We start from the raw sequence: 19,805 nt of genomic DNA, 5'->3' as shown, positions 1-19,805 counted from the left end.
CACATTAAATTTCATCTGCCCTTTAGATGCCTAGTTCCCTAGTCTTGCAAGATCCTTCTGCAGTTTTTTTTGTTTTTTTTTTTTTTTTTTACAATCTGCTCATGTTCTGACAACTTTGAACTTTTCTGTCATCTGCAGATTTGATCACCTCGCACATGGCTCCATTTTCCAGATCATTTTTGAATATGTAAAACAGAACAGGTCCCAGTATGGATTCCTGGGGCACTCCACTATTTACCTTTCTTCATTAGGAAACTGTTTAATCCTACTCTGGTTCCTGTTTTATTAACTGGTTATCAGTCTGCAATAGGGTATCACCTTCTATCCCATGACCTTTTTTATTTTCTGAGGAGTAGTGCCAGAATTTATACAAGGTTTAGCTGTAGCATTGAGCGGACTAAGATAAGTATTTTGCGGATTTTTTTTTTTTCCATATGACATTGAGTGCACGAAGGTTATGTTCTGTCACTTTGGCTCTTCATTATTTTGATATCTATAAAAAAGCAAACCCCTTGTAGGAAATGCCATCAACGAATTACTTTTTGCAGGTGACCTAGCTCTATTAGTGGCAAAGGAACAGCAAGTTCAGTGCACAATATAAAGACTGTAACATGAGAATTAGTATTGGAACAAGTGTAGAATTGAATGGCAACGTCAGTGTGCGTGTGTGTGTGTGGTGTTATTCTCTGACCCACATATCCTCCGTGTGTGTGCCTTCCGGTTGTTCTGTGCTGGGAGGGGGATGGGTTGGAGAAGAGTGTGTAGATGTATTGCTGGGGAGGGATGCTTGAGAGGACGCAGGTAGGTGGGGGGGAGGGGGAATTGGCACACTTCCCATCTCTCTCCCCACCCCGCCAATGCTACTTTTCAGCCCCTGCCGCTTTACGTTTGTGTTGGGGGAGAGGATGTCTTCTGTAGTCTCATTCTTTGGGCTGCTGCAGGTCTCTTATGTGGAGGTGAGGGCTGGGCCTGAGCCCAGGCCCTCCTGTAGCCTCGTTTTTTTGGCCACTGCTGCTTTACTTTAGCAGGTGGGGCAGCAGAAAAGCCCAGGCTTCCTGCATCTAGGCTCCTTTCCTCGCCTGCGCTCCTCCAGTGCTCAACACTTTCACTTATGTCCAGTCACCTTTGACAGACAAAAGCAAAAACCTAAGCACTTTTATTGCATATCATTCACTAAAATGTAATAAGACAAAAGGAAAAGTTGTATTTAATGATAAATAGTGCACAATTTAAACAAATGTAAGTATCTGGAAGTGACCATAATAGAAGATGATAGTGAATTCAGTGTAAGATGTGTAGGGACTTTTTTCAGTTTTTATCTTTATTTTTCCCAAGAATGTTAGTGTTTTTTTTTATAATAAACAGAAACAGGAGAAAAATCATTGGTGGGGGGAGGGGGAGGAGACGATTTTTTTTTTTACTCCCCCCCCCCCCCCCCCCGATTTTGTTTGATTATAATACACTGAAATTCCCAAGGAAAATAAAATAAAACTGAAAACAAAAGTTCCTAAAGATATGTAAAAACAGAAGTACTACACCAGCTGGGCACCCTTGCTTTAAATTAATAGATATCTAAGTGCAAAAGCCATCCTCATCAAGGCTTTCTTTATACCTGCATTGTTTTCAGTGTCAAATGTGGATTTTAAGTTTAACTTGTGAACAGAAATTATCAACAGAAATGAGAAGCCTAAGAATGCCAGTAGGAGTGATTATATTGTCCCACAATATATTGGATTACAATAAATTATGTAGTTTGGCCATCTTTTAAGAATGTCCTGAAATAAACTACCCTGGAAGCTTATATGCAGCAGCAAAAAGGTTGAGGACATCTAGAACAGTGATGGAGAACTCCAGTCCTCGAGTGCCACAACCAGGCCAGGTTTTCAGGATATCCACAATGAATATGCATGAGATAGATTTGCATATAATGGAGGCAGTGCATGCAAATCTTTCTCATGCATATTCATGGTAGATATCCTGAAAACCTGGCCTGTTTGTGGCACTCAAGGACCGGGAGTATATGGGCAGATGATCACAAAGATGAGGTGATGCAACATCAGCTTGTGACCATTCTTTGCACCTCCCCTCAACATCTAATGGGTAGATGAAGCTAGAAGAAAAAGAGAAACATTATTAATAAAGATGCAAGTTGCACTTTAGTGTGATGGAAGTATTGTGTACGGATGGCTGGCTGAGCATGCGGGACTCATGATGGTGCATTTTTTTCTCTTTTCTGGGTAAGCAAGCAGAGACTGGGTTTATTGAGGAGACAACCTGGGCCTGATTTGGTTATGGTATGGGACTAGTAATATCTGAGCTATTACTAACAGAAACAACCATTCAGTTACTGCTGTTGTCCAGTTAAACCAGCTAATGGCACCTACCCAGGAGCCAATAATTCTGGCTTATACCTTGCTCCCAGGTTGAGTTTATAGCAATAGCTTCCCTTTCCTTGTGGCTGTTCCTCTGACCAGTAGGATCCTCTCTGTTAGCAGCCTCTCCTTGCCTTCTGTTCATTACTGCTGGTTTTTCTCTGGGCAGGAAAAGTATGTACTCAGCAGACTTCTGGTCTGTCAAACATTTGCACTAGGTGGGGTTTTTAGCATTAGCTTACAAGTTTGTCCTGTCCTGCTTTTTTCAAGAGGAACAGAGACTTGTTTGTACAACCCTCCCTGAGATCTCAAAGCCCTGAGTTTGAGAGCTTGTCCTGATACTTCCTTTTCCCAGGAAAAGGAAGTAAGTGTTCATATTCTGGGAGGACATTTCTGAGTCAGGGATCTAATTTGAAAGGGAAGGGTTGTAGGTCTAGAAACTACTGCATTGCCCTAGAGTTTCTGTGTTTTTGTTAATTCACTTCATGGGTGTGTGATTCATTAAAAAGTACAAGCTATTTTCCTAGTAAAAGGTACTTCAAGTTTCCAAGGCCCACTTTATATCATGCATCCTGGTTTCTCTGGAGACTAGTTTTTGGCTCATGTATGCTTTTGGGTGGTGGTTTTTCATATTTCTATTGGTATAGCCTCTAGTCTCACATTGGAGAGGCATCTGTATGTACATGAATGTACTATCAATTGGGTTTGCTTTAGACTGGTTTGGAGCAGTCAGTCCTCATAAAGCTCTTTGTAGAACCCTGGACCAGGGAGGCCTCCCTTTTTGTAGCAATTTAATTAGCGGTTCAGCTAATTATTGATATAATTTGTTTTCTTGTTTGGTAGTGAGTGCCTCTTGGCGAATATTCTAGATATTGGTTAAACCTAATAAGTGTACCCTAGGGGGAAAAAAAACAATATTTGTGGCTCTCTCAAGAGTGTATGGGACTTCCTGTAGATATTTTATATGACTGTCTCAATCGGGTCTGTACATCCTTACCTTACCTGGCTATGTAATTTTTATGGGACTTTAATAGACAGTTCGTTAGCTTTTGAGACTCCAGCCACCCTATGTGAGCCAAACGGAAAAATAATAAACCTGAAATAAACCATCTAGAGTGGAAAAATCATTATTTCTTTTGGAAATGGGAATAAAAAGTTCCTTCCAGTAGCTATTAACTAGTTCTAATGTGAACGTAACTAGGTCTTCTCTAGCCTCTCAATTGGCTCAACTTCTTGAGGGATGGGATATGCATTACGTTTTAAATTCCTCATTTAATTTCTGGAAATCTGTAAAATCAGTAGTTTGGGACCAACAGAAGAAGCAGTAATTGCTTTCAGACACTTCAAGTGCTCCCATCTGGAATGAGTTTCTTTCTTCTTGGGATATGGCATCTCCCTGGATTTCGGGGATTCTTAAGCTTTTGTTTCACTTCTATGGAGCGTGTATGGATTTCTTACACCTGACTGGGCTTTGGTAATAGGTTTCAGGGCCTACTACCTAAATCCTGCCAGCCACCTGCAACCAAGGGCTCAATCTGAGGGGAAGATGGCAGTCACAAGTAGAAAATGCTCTGTTGCTGTTCCACAGGGAACCAGTCTGACTCGCCTTCCCAGTGTGCTGGCCACTCTGGTTTTAAGTTCACCTTCTGGCAGACGGACCATCACACATCTGTTTACTCTAGTACTTCATAATGACTTTCCCACCTGGCCAGGAACTTGATCTCAGAGGAGGGGGGAATAAAACCTGAACCCTTTTATCTACTTTGAAGGATCAGATTATCGCAGTGTGATTGTATTGAGCTTTCTTGGTCCTTTTTTAGGTGCTCTTGGTTGATATCACCTACTCATTTTAACTGTGCCAGATTTTAGATGACATGGAGTACTAAACTTAACCCGAGGCGAGATTGTGCCTCTCAAGCAACATCTAAATGCCCTTGAGTGTTTTTCTCTAAGAGAAGTTCAAAAGAGGAGAATCCTAGGGTATATATGGAACAAGATGCCCACTGACCTGCGTCTGGAACCCTGCCATAAGAAATTCAAACAAGGCCTCAAAATGTGGTTATTTGAACTAGCTTTCACACAATGATATCCAATTAAACTGAAATGCCATTCAATTTGCAACCTCCTTTTATCCCCCTGCTCCTTGTCCCTCCTACCCACTATCCCTCCCCAAAATTCTTCCTCTCCCATTTGCCCGCTCTATCCCCTATTATGATATTTTAATTGGTTTTATATAATAGAATTATCCTCTGTTCAATATAGAACTTGTATTCCCTCTCAGCACCGTTATTGTATTATATGCTCTATGGTTTTAGTGTTGGTTCGTAAATGTTTTTTAGTTACTTCAATTTCATTTTTGTATGTTAAACACTAATGGATGGTCCACGGTCTGTACAGCCTGTTTTCCGTCAATCCTGTTATTTGTAATTAATTCTATTTAATACTTATTAATAATGTCAATTGTAAAGCCTGTTGCTAAGTTATTGTTAAATGTAAACCGCGGTGATGTACATCCTTACGTACTGCGGTATATAAAAATCCCTAAATAAATAAATATACCTCTTTCATCATCCTAGAAATGAATGGGGTGCTTTGATTTTTAATCCTTTGGCAAACACCCCTATTAAAAGAGATCTAGGAGAGCTTGTTGCAAGTTTTTGACCTCATTTTGAAGCGGGACAGCTTTGAGGTAATGGGTAGTATAGTTCAGGAGGACCAGGATGTATTGGTACCCTCTTGTAGATTTTTCCACTAAATTTCTGTGTACATGTTTGAAGGCAGTTCTTGTAACTGGAACAAGTATTAAGGGACCATTGGAGTGAATTTTAGAGCTATCTGGCATGTTAGGCATGGGTATGACTTATTTGAAGTTTTCTGCCTTCTTGTAGATCTGTGGCCTATAGAATCTTGCCAGGATTTATTCCTGCATTTTGTTAATGCCTAAATGCATCCCCTTGGCAAAGGCTAGAGGTAAATGACAGTGCCTTTCAGAATGCCTGAGGAACAAGTAACTTCACAAATTTCTCCCACTATAGTTCTCCTTAGCAATTTGGTATTGTATTGTAAATAATTTCTTAGCAAAACAGGGAAGCAATTTTCCAAGTTTCTTTGCATCCTGATTATTCTATTTGTTGCACCCTTTAAATGTACATTTAAGGGTCTCATTTTTATGCTATTCCCTTTTCCCTTTTAAAGTTTTTTTTCCCTTGGTATCCCCAAGGTCTCCTCTCGGGCTTCTCCTGCCTTCTGAAGTTTCAGTATTTACCTCCTGTCAGCAGTTGGACACAGAAAAAAAGCTTAAAGTTGACTTCACTATCTCTTTAAATATCTATTGCTGCTTTTCAGCTACAGCTAGAAGTAGGCGGTTCTGGGAAGGCTTTTAGAATCAGGATCCTGGATGAGCATAAGCGGAGTTCTTGGGTTATTCCAGGTGATGGTCCTGTGGGACTAATTCTCCCTTGGGAATAGACTCAACTGAGGTCAGAGTTCAAACATGAATGGGCCAAGCATCAGATGGCCCCTGTGACTGTTTCCTTTGGTGGCTCCGGCAGCAGGGCTCAAGTTGATTTCTCTGCTAGAGCGGGTTCCTAAAATGGAGAGAGCTTACAGCACAGCCTTTCCTGGACTGGCTCCTGGTCTTCTGAGGTGCTGTGCCAGGTTTGGACTCAGTCAGTCATGGGGTCGGAGATAATCATCCTCTCCTTTCCCTTACTCCCTGTGCTGGCTTCCAGTTTCTCTGTGGTGGTTGTGGGGAGGGGGGTGGGGGAGAAGGGAGCTGAGGCACCACAGGTAAGTCACAGTGGCTCAGTATGTCAGCTGGTGCATTCTGCCTGGCTTGCAAGCAGGCAAGTATCGGGGTGTGATCCTCGGAAGGTTGGCTTCCTTCCAAATGCAGATCTAGGTGGTTTCCCCAATTTAAGCCTTGGACCCTATGGTGGAAGGAAGTGCTATGGTGAACATGTAAGTATTAGCAGTTGTTTCACTGCTGTTTTCAGCCAAAAAAAAAAAGATAATTATATAAATAAGTCAAGCAAGCCAAACGCTCTATCTCTCTCTTCCCTCTGATAGTCAAATGGAGAAGTTCCATGAGGTTTACAGGTTTACCCTCGGGCATGGCAGTGTCTGCACTGTTCCAGTTTGCTACAGAGTTATGCTGCAAATGACCTCCAGGCATGTTGGAATTAATCTCTCTTGCCCTTTCTGCTATAGGAGCAATCGAGGAAACAGATTATAGAACTAGTTCTTTACACCTCTACCCCAGAAGGGTTTTAAAGCTCAAATTAGGCTGGTGGAGGTGAAGATGACTGCAGCCTGTTTAAAAATAAATAAATAAACCAATCAATCCAGGGTGTTTCTGCTTGGGTAGCACCTTTTGGATTCCTTCTTGAGCACTTCCCAGCCATTATTCATGTTCCCAGATTGGAAGATCCTCAAGTTGGCCATGTTTGGAGAGCTAGAGCACTCCTCTAGCTGGGACAGTCCTAGGAAATTGACAGGCCAAGAGAGTGCCGCCTCAGAAGGGGGAAGTAATGCCTCAGTGGGGAAAGCTGTTCAGGAGATAGGAGCAGTGACCCTTAATTCAGGGACAAGACCTCCTTCAGCTCTTGGATGAGAAATAGGAGACAATCTATAGGGGATCCCATATTCCTGAGTTCTTGTAGCTTCCCCCCTTCTTCGACTGTTTTTTTTTTAGCTGTATCCGATTGTTGGAGTCAGGATTTCCTCAGTGAGACACTGATTTCAGCCTTAAGGTGACTAAGACTTTAAGGGATCTATATTTTCTTCTCAGGGAAGAAAAGGATTGACTATTGGTTCACTGGGGAGGAGGAGATGGGCAGTTGTCCTCATCTTTAAGGCCACAGTCTGTGGAAAAAAACAAAATGTTCAGGGACCCCCATGATAGAAAGATTGCATTTCAGCTTAAACAATCTTTCTTATTTTTTTTCTCTAGTTTCAGTCCCCAGGTTGCTATCTGCATTCTTCAGTACTCCTGCATTTGGGTACAGCATCCCTCGGAGGAGACCATAGTGACCTTGCCCACAGATAACGATGTACAGAGTGGGGAGGTCCTTAACCTCCCTACATGGGGACCAACAGCTCCTGGACAGATTCACAGCTGATGAGTCAAGCATGGTAGACACACGTGCTGCTGTGAACTCTGTTTGGTCAGACTCCACCTTTGACCTGGTCAAGGCTAGTTCAAGATTGGGCCACAGTTTATGCCTGTTCTTCTCGGGAGTTCCCACACAGAACGGTGGCTGCCATGGCAATCTTAGCTTTGTTGTACAGTTTTATCCTCTCAAGAACTGCCTTTTGAAGTGGTCCTGGAAGTTTAGGGTCCAAAGTTGAGAGGCCAGTTAAGGGTGTTTTATCAGAAGCTCCTCATTTCCCCACTGCCCCAACCAACACCATTTCTGGTTAGGGGGGTTGTTTCAGAAGCTACAAGCAATCTGCTCAGACAGCAAACTCTCTTTTAGTTTGGGATGTTTTCTGGGACAGTATGTTTGGCTGGGGCAGTTCCTCTTCCTGTGGAAAGCTGTGTTCTGGGTGTGCTCCTTCATATCAGCTCTGGGAGTCTTCTGCAGTGGGTAGCCGAACTCCACTTGGTAGACTTTCCTATCCCCTTGATGTAGGCATCAGGCTGGTTTGGCCAATCACAGGTTTGGGGGCTCCCTCTTTCTTGAAAAGAGGTCCCCAGTAAAGGCATGAGTTTTTTCCTATTCTGGCCCAGTGGGAGGCTGTTTCCTCTTTCACCCAGATTAGAGTGAGACATTGTCAGCTCCTGCTGTTCTTGGTCTGATGGGACGCAAACTTTATCTTCCCCTGCTGAGTCTGGGAATGAAGCTGCTGCTGATCTCTTCACCCTGTGGAGGGTGGGGGAAAGGAGGATGGGGGGATGCTGGGAAGATGAAGTGGAATGGAGCAGGAGTGAGGGGGCTGCTGAGCAGGAAGGGGTGGGAAACAGGGGTCAGGGTAACTGGGCAGGCAGGGAGATGGGATGAGAGTCAAGCAGGGGAGAGAGGGAGCACAGGGAAGAGGATGTGAGGGGTCAGGAATGCTGGGCAGGGATATAAGTGCCAGTGGATGATTGAAAGGCAGTAATTGGGAAAGTGAGGATGATGGAGGCATGGAAGGGGAGTGATGGGGTGCAAGAACCATAATATGTCAGTTTTGGGAATCTGCATTTCTTCTCTCTTTGTACTTTGCTTAGTGTACAAGGATATGTATTTCTGTTTCTAGTTCTCCAATTTTGCACTGCATACAGAGTGGCTTTTTGAGGTTTCCATTCATTTGTCTCCACACTTGTTGTTTATGGTCTCTTATTCTGTATTTGGTGAAGGTCAGATCTTTGTGTGATTGAGGTGAGGTATTTTACTAGAAGGTAGGGATTTGTATCAGTCTTCTTTGCGCTTTCTCATTCTCAATAGGACATGCATTGGTGCTGTACTGCTGCCTTTTTATAGGAAGAGCTATTGCTGTTTGAGTTCCTGGAATTAGCGTTGCAGTAGTATGGAAGGATTGTTGAGTGGTTTTGTTTTTTCAGTTGTTGTAATTGACAATGCACCTTGGTAGTAAGGGAGTTTGTGTTTCTTTTATTGAGGTGGCACCAGAATCAGAATATCTTTTCTTTTTATATAGCAAGTTGTATTTGAAATATCCTAGTTCAGCTCTGCATCCATTGTTTGGGGAGGGGCAGGTTCCTGTGGATGCAGAGTATAAGTTTACATTTAGCCCTGTGATGGTCAAGTGTTCAGTGTGTTACGCCTGTAAGCATTATCTGCCAGGTGTGTCCCAATAGAAAAGAGGCTGAGAACCACTGCGTTAAAGGATCGTTCTTCATCTGGTGTATCTGTTAGTCCATCTGGGTTTACTGTCTAGCTCTCCCCAATGGGTGCCGTAGTAAAATATGTAGTCCAGGTCTCCTTGGGCCAACCTGTGGTTAATGAGGTTCTTTCAATATTGATAAGAAAACCGTATGGGGTTTTTCCTGAAGAGATCTTTTGTTAATACTGGTGAGGCCAGAGTCCTTTTTGTTTTCAGGGTATTGGACTGTTTGGGCCAGCTGAGAGATGAAAGTTTTATTGCTACTCCATTCTTTCTTGTTGGTTCCTTTACCTTTATTCTACAGTCTGTAGTTGCCCTTCAGTTAACACTTGTAGTAGTTGTTCCATCTTTCTCAAACTTAATATGCTCACCAGCCGTTCCAAATTTTCCTTTCTGGCCAGCACTGTTTTTTTCCCCCCCCCCCTCTTTAGAGCACCAGGTGCTCTTTCAGTTTCTTTGAGTACAGCACCTGTCATTAGGTTTTCTTATTCACACTTGGAATTGGAGGCATTGCACATCAGCAGCCAATATGGATTTTTGGATTTTGGCCTTGCACTTTTACCACTGAGAAAATTGACCATTTAATCCTACTCTGTTAAAACAGGAAACAGAGTAGGATTAAATGGTCAATTTTGTAAGTGGAAAAAGATAAGGTGGAGTGCCTCAGGGTTATGTCTTAGACTGGTGCTTTTCAATATATTTATAAATGATCTGGAAAAGGGATACAACAAGCGAGGTGATCAAATTTGTAGATGACACACAATTATTCAGAGTAGTTAAAGAATATGCTGTTTGTGATAAATTGCAGGAGGACCTTGCGAGCCTGGAAGATTGGGTGTCCAAATGGCCAAAGAAATAGAATGCAGACAAGTGCAAGGCGATACATATATAGAGAAAAATAATCCATACTCTAGCTACACGATGTTAGGTTCCATTTTAAGAGTTACCACCCAGGAAAAAGATCTAGGTGTCATAGTTGATATTACATTGAAATCATTGGCTGAGTGCTGCAGTTAGTGTAGTTGGGTTTAAAAAAAGGTTTGAATAAGTTCCTGGAGGTGAAGTCCATAAACTGCTATTAATCAAGTTGACATAAGGAACAGCCACTGCTATTACTGGCATTAGTAGCATGGGATCTATTTAATGTTTGGGTACTTGCCAGATGATTGTAATCTGGATTAGTCACTGTTGGAAACAGGATGCTGGGCTTGATGGACCCTCAGTCTGATCCAGTGTGGCTTCTTATGTTCATTACAATCAGATGTAGCACACTAAAGGCTAGTCAAGTTCCTAGAGACCTATGATAGTGTGTTTTTCTCCTTTTCTGGGGTAAACAAACAGACCCTGATATTGTCTCTCAGAAATGGAGTTTATCAGGACAACAACCTGGAATGTGGGGTGGGGAAGGTTAAATAAATAAAAATAAAATAAAAAAGGAATCCAAAACAAAATCAGGCTTATTGTTTGCTGAGCACTTGCTAATAGACTGTAGTTTCTCTAGTTCAGAGGTCCCAAAATCTGGTTCTTGAAGGCCTCAAACTAGTTTATTTTTCAGGATTTTCATAATGAAGATACATGAGATCTGTTTTCGTACAATATCTCTGTATGTAAATATTCCTCATGCATACTCATTGTTGGACTTCTGAAAATCCAACTGGGTTGTGGCCTTTAGGACCAAATTTGGGCCCCTGCTCTGGTTAAACCAGCTCATGGCATCAGACCTTTCTGGGCTGAAATTTCCATTCAGGTTTTGCCTTGCTCTCATGTTTAGAGTTTGCAGCTGTAGGTTCCCTGTACTTCAGCTCTTGGTGGTTTTCTGGTTAGTATGGTGTTCTCTGTTCTTATCTTCCCTTCCTCTCTCTTCCTGTTTCATCAATCTCTCTGCTTCCTAGGAAGCTTGGAAATAAGTCAACAAATAAAAGATAAATAAGGCAATATCTTTTTTTTTATTGTAAAACTGGTCAAGCAATGTATTAAATTAGTCAAAAAAAAATGCATTGCTGTATATAATTTTTTTATGATTGATCTTGATTTCCGTGCACTCTAACATGGCTACCACACTAATTTTTCTAGGAAGGAAAGGCATGTAAGACTCAGCAGACTTTGGGTATATGAATCATTTGGGCTAGCTGTATTTTTTTTTTTTTTGTTTGGATTGTGGATTGAATACCTTTCCAAATCTGTGCACACGGAGAGTGTATTAATATTCGACTAGGAGGCCCTACTAGAGAATAGATGAGCTGTTTGTGTTTAACATGTTGCCCTAATAATCCCAGGCTGGGTTGTTACTATGCCCTTTAAAAAGGGATAATGGGTTTCTCAGCTAAATAATGTGTATTAGGAGTACAAACGGCACATCAGCAGTTAATCTTTATTTTTTGTTTGATTTTTATACAGGTTCCGGTAAAACACCATCACTTGGCGGTGGGTTTCATACTAGTATGGGAAAGGAATCTCGAGCACAGACCCTCCAAAACGGTACTTGTTAAAATATTTACTCTTGATTCATGTTCTTATGTGCGAGAGTGTGGTGTTGCTATTTCAGACAGATACATCTGATTTTTTTTTTAAACTGTCAGATGTCTTATTGTATGCTGAAATTTAAAAAAACTTCTAGACAATATTCTTATCAAAACATATCGATAAAAGATATATATATATATATATATATATATATATATATATACATACACACATACACACACATTTTAACAATTTCAGGCTAATTTTAATACAGAGCGCGTGCGCCCATACCCACATGAGTTGGCGCATGAGTAGAGTATATTGCAGGTACTGGTGGCTTCCCGAAAGGCTTCCACCAGGAAGTCTTATTGGTTGAAGTGGAAAAGGTTCGCCGTCTGGTGTGAGGCAAAGGGCCTAGACCCTTTCTCGTGCCCCACTCAGCGTCTGCTAGTCTATTTGTGGTTCCTCTTGGAGTCTGGGCTACAGACCACCTCGATCCCGCATCCACCTGAGTGCCATCATCGTGCATCACCAGGGGGTAAGTAGTGCACCCGTTTCTGTGCAGCCCTTGGTTGGCCGCTTCATGAGGGGCCGGTTGAATCTAAAGCCCCTTCTGCGTCCTCCTGTTGTGTCCTGGGATCTCAATGTGGTACTAGCACAGCTCATGCAACCTCCTTTCGAGCCTATGTGCTCCTGCGAGCTTAAACATCTCACCTGGAAAGTTATTTTCCTGTTTGTGGTCACCTCTGCTCGCAGGGTCAGTGAGCTTCAGGTGCTAGTGACGTATCCGCCCTATACGAAATTCTTTCATGACAGGATGTTTCTACACACTCGCCCTAAGTTCCTGCCTAAGTGGTGACTGATTTCCATGTCAATCAGTCCATCGTTTTGCCCACCTTCTTTCAGAGGCTCCATTCCCACCAGGGTGAAGGGGCTCTGCACAGCCTAGACTGCAAGCATGCTCTTGCTTTCTATTTATTTATTTATTTAAAAATCGTATGTATACTGCTTTTACAAAAATAATATTTGATCAAAACTGTTCACAGTTAAAACAATTTATAAAAACAATAAATAAAATAAAATCTAAAAATAACCAATCAACAAAGTAACAACAATTATCAACTAAAAAAAACGATAACTCAAGTGCCATAATATCCGCAGTCAAAAGTTAGGTAAACCAAGGAAAGGAAGGAGAAGGGACAAAGGAAAAAGCTAACAATATAAGGTAAAAATATGGATCAGTGAGGATAGAGAACTTATTGTCTTATTAAATGTTGAAAAGCTTTTTGAAATAGATAGGTTTTTAATGCTTTCTTAAACTCTTTGGTATGTGTTATGAGACGGAGAGAATCAGGTAAGGAATTCCAAAGGAAAGGAGCTGCCACTGATAAAACTCTTTTGCGAGTAAACTCAAGTCTAGCTATTTTTACAAAAGGTAGATCTAACACATTTTTTGATGAAGATTTCAAATGTCTTACTGGTTTGTATATTCTTAGTGTTGTACAAAGCCATGTAAAAGCAGGATTGTAAATAAGAGAATGAATAATGGATAAAATTTTGAGAGTATTCTAAATTTTACTGGAAGCCAATGAAGGGATTGGAGAATAGGTATGATGATTTCTGCGGGAAGAACCAGAAAGAACACGAGCTGCTGAGTTTTGGACTAATTGTAATGGGTGAATTGCAGTATATGGTAATCATAGGTAAAGTGCATTGCAGTAATCCAACCCTGAAAAAATCAGGGCTTGCAGAACGGTACGGAAGTCTCGAGAAAATAATAATGGACACAGTCTTTTTAAAAGATGAAGTTTAAAGAGAGATTTTTTGGTAAGAGCAGATATATGATTTTTCATAGATAGATCGGAGTTTATTGTTGTTCCTAGACCAGATGCCTGATTTCGAAATGGAATAGAAATTCCATTGAAAATAAAATGAGATGGAGGACCTATTGTAGATTCAGAAATAGAAGTAACATAAACCAGTTCCGTTTTAGCTGGATTTAGTTTTAGCCTATTATGCGAGAGCCAAGTGCTAATAGTATTCAGATATAATGTGACCATAGAAAGAGTGGATGACCAAGAATTGCTGTAGGGAACAAAAAACTGAATATCTTTTACATAAATTTTGAATTGAATATTCAGTGCTGAAAGAATATGGCAGAGAGGGAGTAAATAGATATTAAAGAGAATTGGAGATAATGCTGATCCTTGCGGTGCCCCAGAAGAAATTGTATAATGATCTGAGTACTAATTATTGATATTGATTTGTTGTGATCTATTAGATAGAAAAGAAAACCATTTCAAGACTGTTGCTGAAATGCCAGAAATTAGAATCTGGTGATCTATAGTGTCAAACGCTGCTATGTCCAAAAAACCCAATATGAAATCAATATTTGAGTGAAACCCACGGTAAAGCGTATCAAAAGTAGGTAACAATAGGGTCTCTGTAGAATGACCCTTTCGAAAACCGTGCTGACAAGGGTGCAAGATGTCATTATCTTGAACGCACAGCGGCCCATAGGTAGTCCACGCAACTCTGTCTCCTTTTGATAAAAACAGACTTGGCATTGCGGTAGGCAAGCAGACCCTGTCCAACTGGTTGGCGGACTGTATATCCTGCTGCGAGAAAGTGGGCCTTCCGCTTGGAGGCCGCGTCAAGGCACACTCAGGGCCATGGCAGCATCGGTGGCGCACTTTCGTGCGGTCCTCATTGCTGAGATCTGCAAGGCTGCGACATGGAGCTTCCTGCACATATTCGCCGCCCATTACTGTTTGGACAAGGATGGTCGACATGACAGTACCTTTGGCCAGTCTGTCCTTTGTAATCTGTTCCAAGCATAAAAACCCAGCTCTCCCTACCTAGTGCCCAGTATCTGGTTCATGCTGCCTCCCATTCTCACCCTCAGCACTTCTGTTGTTGTGCCTGTTGGTACGTGGTTAGATGATGTTGGTCCTGTTATTTCAGCAGGCAGCCTATAGCTTGGTATTTACCCGTTTGTGAGGACTGCCATCTTGCTTGTTCTAGGAGAAAGCAGAGTTGCTTACCTGTAACAGGGTTTCTTCTATGACAGCAGGACATTAGTCCTCAAGAAACCCACCCGCCACCCCACGGAGTTGGGTTCTCTGTCGGTTTGTTTTATTTTTCGCTCGTCTTTTTTTCGCTAAGATACGAGACTGAAGAGGGACCCTTTGTGATCACGCGGTTAGTGGCATGCTGGGCATGCTTAATGTGCCAAAGTTTTCCGTGCTGGGCTCCATCTGATGATGTCACCCATCTGTGAGGGCTAACATCCTGCTGTCCTAGAACACTTGTTACAGGTAAGCAATTCTGCTTTTTGAAAAGATGGACATTGATTTCTCTCCATGTGTTAACATTGCATCCAAGTTGGCAGAAATGTAAAAGTCCTGGTTGCCAGGTCACCTGGGTCCCTAAAAATTGGCATCTGCCTCTGCAGCAGGCGAGAGCCTCAAGAAAATGACTGCTGCAGTGGGTATGGGGCAGAAGAGATATGCTACTAAGGTGGGCTTGTGGCTAGGAGAAAATCACTGCTGCTGTGGCAGGTCTCGGGCCTGTGAGGAGCTGTGGAAGCCAGGAGAAACCACAGCAGCCTAGGGCTATTCCCCGCCAGCATTGAAGAGAGGCTGGAGGGGGACAAGAAAAAAATGAAAACTAAAACAAGCAAAAGAAGCACAACAATATAAATATAGTCTAAAAATGACATACAAGCAAGAGAGTAAAAGCAAAAAGAAACTTAAAATATATAGGCAAAACAAGGAAAAGAGAAAAAAGCAACAATGTCTAAACAGACAAAATAAAAAAAAAATTAAGCTAAAATAAAAATACAAAGACAAATTTTTGTCCTGGCTCCTTTATAAAAAAAAAAAAAAATAATAATAATTTAAAATTTTTCCAGCCCAACCGATTTTGATGACTGATTTAATTCCTAAGGTTTAAGTTCCTCCTTTACAAACTGAATGAACTGATCACAGCTATTCATCATATAGTTTGGAATGCCATGCCATAGATTCTTGTCCTGTCTTATTGTCAAACAGAACCAGGTTAAATGAATCATGGTTTTAATGTGTTTTATGAGTGCCAAAAGCCTTTGCTGCTTTATCAGCAGTCTGAAGCTCAAAAAATCTTCAAATATTTCAAACTTAATATTCAAATATTGGCTCATGTTAAATCTTTGCTATTCTAAACATTTTGGTCAACTTGAGCAATGTTCAACTCTGCAGCAGCTCTCCATTGCCACTGCAGACCCACCCTCCTCCTCCAGGAGGTATCCAAGAATCAGGCAGAGGAGGCACTTTTTCCAGTCAGGGAAGATCTACCCTCTGTCTCTGGTTTCAGGACACAACAGGCCCAGCGTGCTCGTCCAAGGCAGCAGCAGGTCCTAAGTTGCAGCCAGCACCCCAGTCAACTTCTGGGATGGGATTTTGACTGTATTGTAGAAAGAATAGCCTGCATTCCTGTACTTTTATCGGAGGACCTTCCTTTCTGAGATAGGCTGAGGTTTTATGTAAACTGTTTGCCCAGTGTAACTTTGGTGTGGGTCCTCAGCATCATAAAACAAGGGTATAAATAAAATCTGTTGGTTCTCTTGCCAAATCAGCCCCCAGGCTCCAGTTGGGGGTCACTCATATCAAGAACAGCTTCAAAAGGATTGGTTAAATCCATTTCACCAAGGGAAAGAGGGTAGGGATTCTACTCCAAGAATTTCATGATTCTAAATAAAACTGGGAGACTCTGTCCCATCCTAGACCTAAGGGCCTTGAACAAGTTTCTGAAAAGAGAAAAGTTCAAGATAATTTCCATGGGCACTTTTTAATTCCTTTTCTTCAAAAAGGGGACTATTCTCTTGATCTCAAGGATGCTTACACCCTCATAGAGATATTGCATATCACAGGAAATGACATGGGAAATGGTTATCTTTAGTATTGCCTGCTGCCCTTTTTGGTCTATCATCAGCCCCGCATGTCTTTACCAAATGCCTTGCCGTGGAGGTGGCACAGCTGCGCAAGCTGGGGGTGCATGTGTATCTCTGACTGGACAATTGGATGGTCAAGAGCATGTTGCAGAATTGATGCACAAGACCATCTCCATGTTGGAATTACTAGGGTTTGTCATCAAATACCGCAAATCCCACTTGTGCCTGTCATCTTAATTGGAGTTTAACAGATCTTTGGTAGACATGACACTGGCAAGAGCCTTCCTTCTACAGTAGAGGACTATTACCTTGATATCTGCAGTGGAAAAGATTCAGATGAGTCTGACAATGGCATGGGACATGTTGAGGATATTAGACCTTATGGTGTCAACTGTACATGTTGATAGGACCATCAGATCTCAGTGGCTGCAGGCCACCTAGGATATATAAGACAGCATTCATGTCACACAGCTGCTCAGAAACTCCTTGTCCTAGTGGCAGAATAATTCCAATCTGACTAGGAGTATACCCTTCCAAATTATCCTCAAAATTTAACCAAAGACTTGGCAAGTTTCAGAAACTGTTAATACAACAGCTGTTGCATGCAGTGCGCTTATCAATTGCGTTGAAATGGAAATCTGTGCCTACTTTACAACACTGGCAGACTCGGGTCAATTCAGTTGCCTTAATTGAAAAGTTGCAAATTAGTAAAAATAACCCAAAGTAGCATGAAATCCGCGAATATCCAATATATTACAATCTTGCTACTGAAAGAGAAGACATAGCTTATTTATAGAGTGACCGTCATATAGCACCGCCAAAGTGACCAATGATTATAAAGCCCTAGCCTTGCACAGGGTTTATTCCAAAATTTAATAAGCCTGAAGTGCTATATGATTAACTCACCCTCCCTCGGAGGGTGAGTTATTGAGTAAAAAAGCAAGGCACTGAGGGGGGTTGCCTATCAATAAACGTATGAAACCATCCTCTTCCCTCTTAAAAAAAATGTTTTGGGGGTGTGCCAATTGGCATATTTTTGAGCGAGTCAACAGAGTGTACCCAAAAAAAATCATATACACCAGATGGGTTTTGGGAGCATTATTAGGTATACACTTGGGGGAGATCTCTTTTTGATTAGTTGCCCTTAGTTAGGGCAAGGGCCTCATGTACACATATCCTCTGATACTGCTAGTTGCGAAGACTCTGTTGAAGCTGAAAGAGTACAGGGAGACCATAATACTCATAGCCACTTTCTGGCCAAGGCAGATTTGATTCCCACTCCTTAAGGAGATGTCCTTCGGGGGGAGCCAGTTAGGCTGGGGACTTCCTCGGACCTAATTACAAAGGCAATAAATCTATGTTATTAAAGTAAGAGGAATAAGAAACCAGTCTGGTTCTCAAAGGAGGAGGCTGAAAAAAATAAAGGCAAAAAAGAACAGTGTTCAAGAAGTATAAAGGATCCCAAAAAGAGGAACACAAGGAAGAATATCTGGTGACACTAAGGGAGATGAAGAAAGAAATCAAGAAAGCAAAAGGTCCGGCAGAACAGTTGACAAAAGATTTTTCAGGTATATCGGAGAAAGGTTCAAAGTGAAATTGAAAGGTGACCACGATCAATGTATAGAGAGATGAAGAAATGTCAGAAATATTAAATGCATACTTCAGTTCGGTATTCACTAAAGAAGACCCTGGAGAAGATGTTAGATGAGGGTGGAATAGATGAAACTCCATTTACAGAAGAGAATATATGGGAAGTGCTAGAAAAACTGAAAGTGGCCATGGGGCCAGATGAGGTACATACCAGGATACTGAGGGAGCTCAGAGATGTGCTGGATGGTCCGTTGAAAGATTTGTTTAATAGATCGTGGAAATGGGAGTGGTGCTGCGAGATTGAAGAAGAGCGATAGTGGGCCTGCTTCACAAGAGTGGGAGCAGAGAGGAGGCTGGAAACTACAGGCTAGTTAGCCTCACCTTGGTGGTGAGAAAATTAATGGAGAATCTACTGAAGGAGAGAATAGTGAACTATCTACAAACCGATGGGCTGCTCGACCTGAGGCAGCATGAATTCACCAGAGGAAGGTCCTATTGGACAAATCTGATAGTTTTTTGATTGGGTGACTAGAGAATTGTACCAAGGAAGAGCACTCAATGTGATTTACTTGGATTTTAGTAAAGTTTTTGATACTGTCCCGCATAGGAGACTTGTGAACAAAATGAGAAGCTTGAGAGTGAATGACAATGTAGTGGTGTGGATTGCAAACTGGTTGACTGACAGGAGACAGTATGTAATAATAAACTGAACCTACTCTGAAGAGAGAATGGTGTTAAGTGGAGTGCCACAGGGATTGGTTTTGGGACTGGTTCTGTTCAATATCTTTGTGAGTGACTTTGCAGAAGTGATAGAAGGTATACTTTGTCTGCGGATGATACTAAGATTTGCAACACAGTGGATATACCTGGAGTAGAGAGAATGAAAAGTGATTTAAGAAAGCTTAAAGACTGGTTTAGGATTTGGCAGCTGGGATTCAATGCCAAGAAGTACAGACATGCATCTGGGGTGCTGTAATACAAAAGAGCTGTACGTGATAGGCGGTGAAAGACTAATGTGCAGAGAGAGAGGGACCTTGTCTGGTGAGCCGAAGGTGGCGAAGCAATGTGACAAGGCGATAGCTAAAGCTAGAAGAATTATGGGTTGCAGAGAGAGAGGAATAACCAGTAAGAAAAAGGTGGTGATGCCCTTGTACAGGTCTTTGAGGCCTCACCTGGAGTACTGCGTTCAGTATTGGAGCCCATATCACTAAAAGGATAAAGACAGGATGGAGGCAAAAGAAGAGCAAAATAGTATGGGGTCTGTATCGGAAGACTTATGAGGAGAGGCTGAAGGATCTGCATCTGGAAGAGGTGTAGGGGGGAGATGATAACCCTTCAGATACCTGAAAAGTTTTAATGATGCACCTACTTCAAAACTTTTCCTTTTGAAAGGAAACAGTAGAACTAGGGGTCACAAAATGAAACTCCAGGAGGGACCATTCGAACCAATGTCAGGAAATATTTCTTATGGAAAGGGTTGTGGATGCTTGGAATGCTGTTCTGGAGGAGGTGGTGAATGCAAAAACAGTCAAAAGAATTCAAAGGGGCATGGGATAAACACTGTATCCCTAAAAGCTGAAGGATGGAAACGAAGAAAAGGGTGCATGGGGGTAACCTGGTCGGTG

The 19,805-nt window shown here is 41.8% G+C and overlaps 1 protein-coding gene across 2 annotated transcripts in view; it reads left to right on the top strand.

The window, feature by feature from the left end:
• BRF1 (BRF1 RNA polymerase III transcription initiation factor subunit) overlaps nucleotides 1-19,805 on the top strand; it is a 572,778-nt gene that overhangs the window by 54,247 nt on the left and 498,726 nt on the right. For both annotated transcript variants that reach the window (XM_029598099.1, XM_029598098.1), the window contains exon 2: nucleotides 11,595-11,675. In XM_029598099.1, the coding sequence (XP_029453959.1) occupies nucleotides 11,595-11,675 (81 nt within the window). The remainder of the gene's footprint in view (nucleotides 1-11,594; nucleotides 11,676-19,805) is intronic.

The sequence above is a fragment of the Rhinatrema bivittatum genome, chromosome 4, assembly GCF_901001135.1.
Source record: "Rhinatrema bivittatum chromosome 4, aRhiBiv1.1, whole genome shotgun sequence".
Lineage (NCBI taxonomy): Eukaryota > Metazoa > Chordata > Amphibia > Gymnophiona > Rhinatrematidae > Rhinatrema > Rhinatrema bivittatum.
Note: the sequence above shows the minus strand (reverse complement) of the source record. Positions and strands in the feature narration are given on the sequence as shown.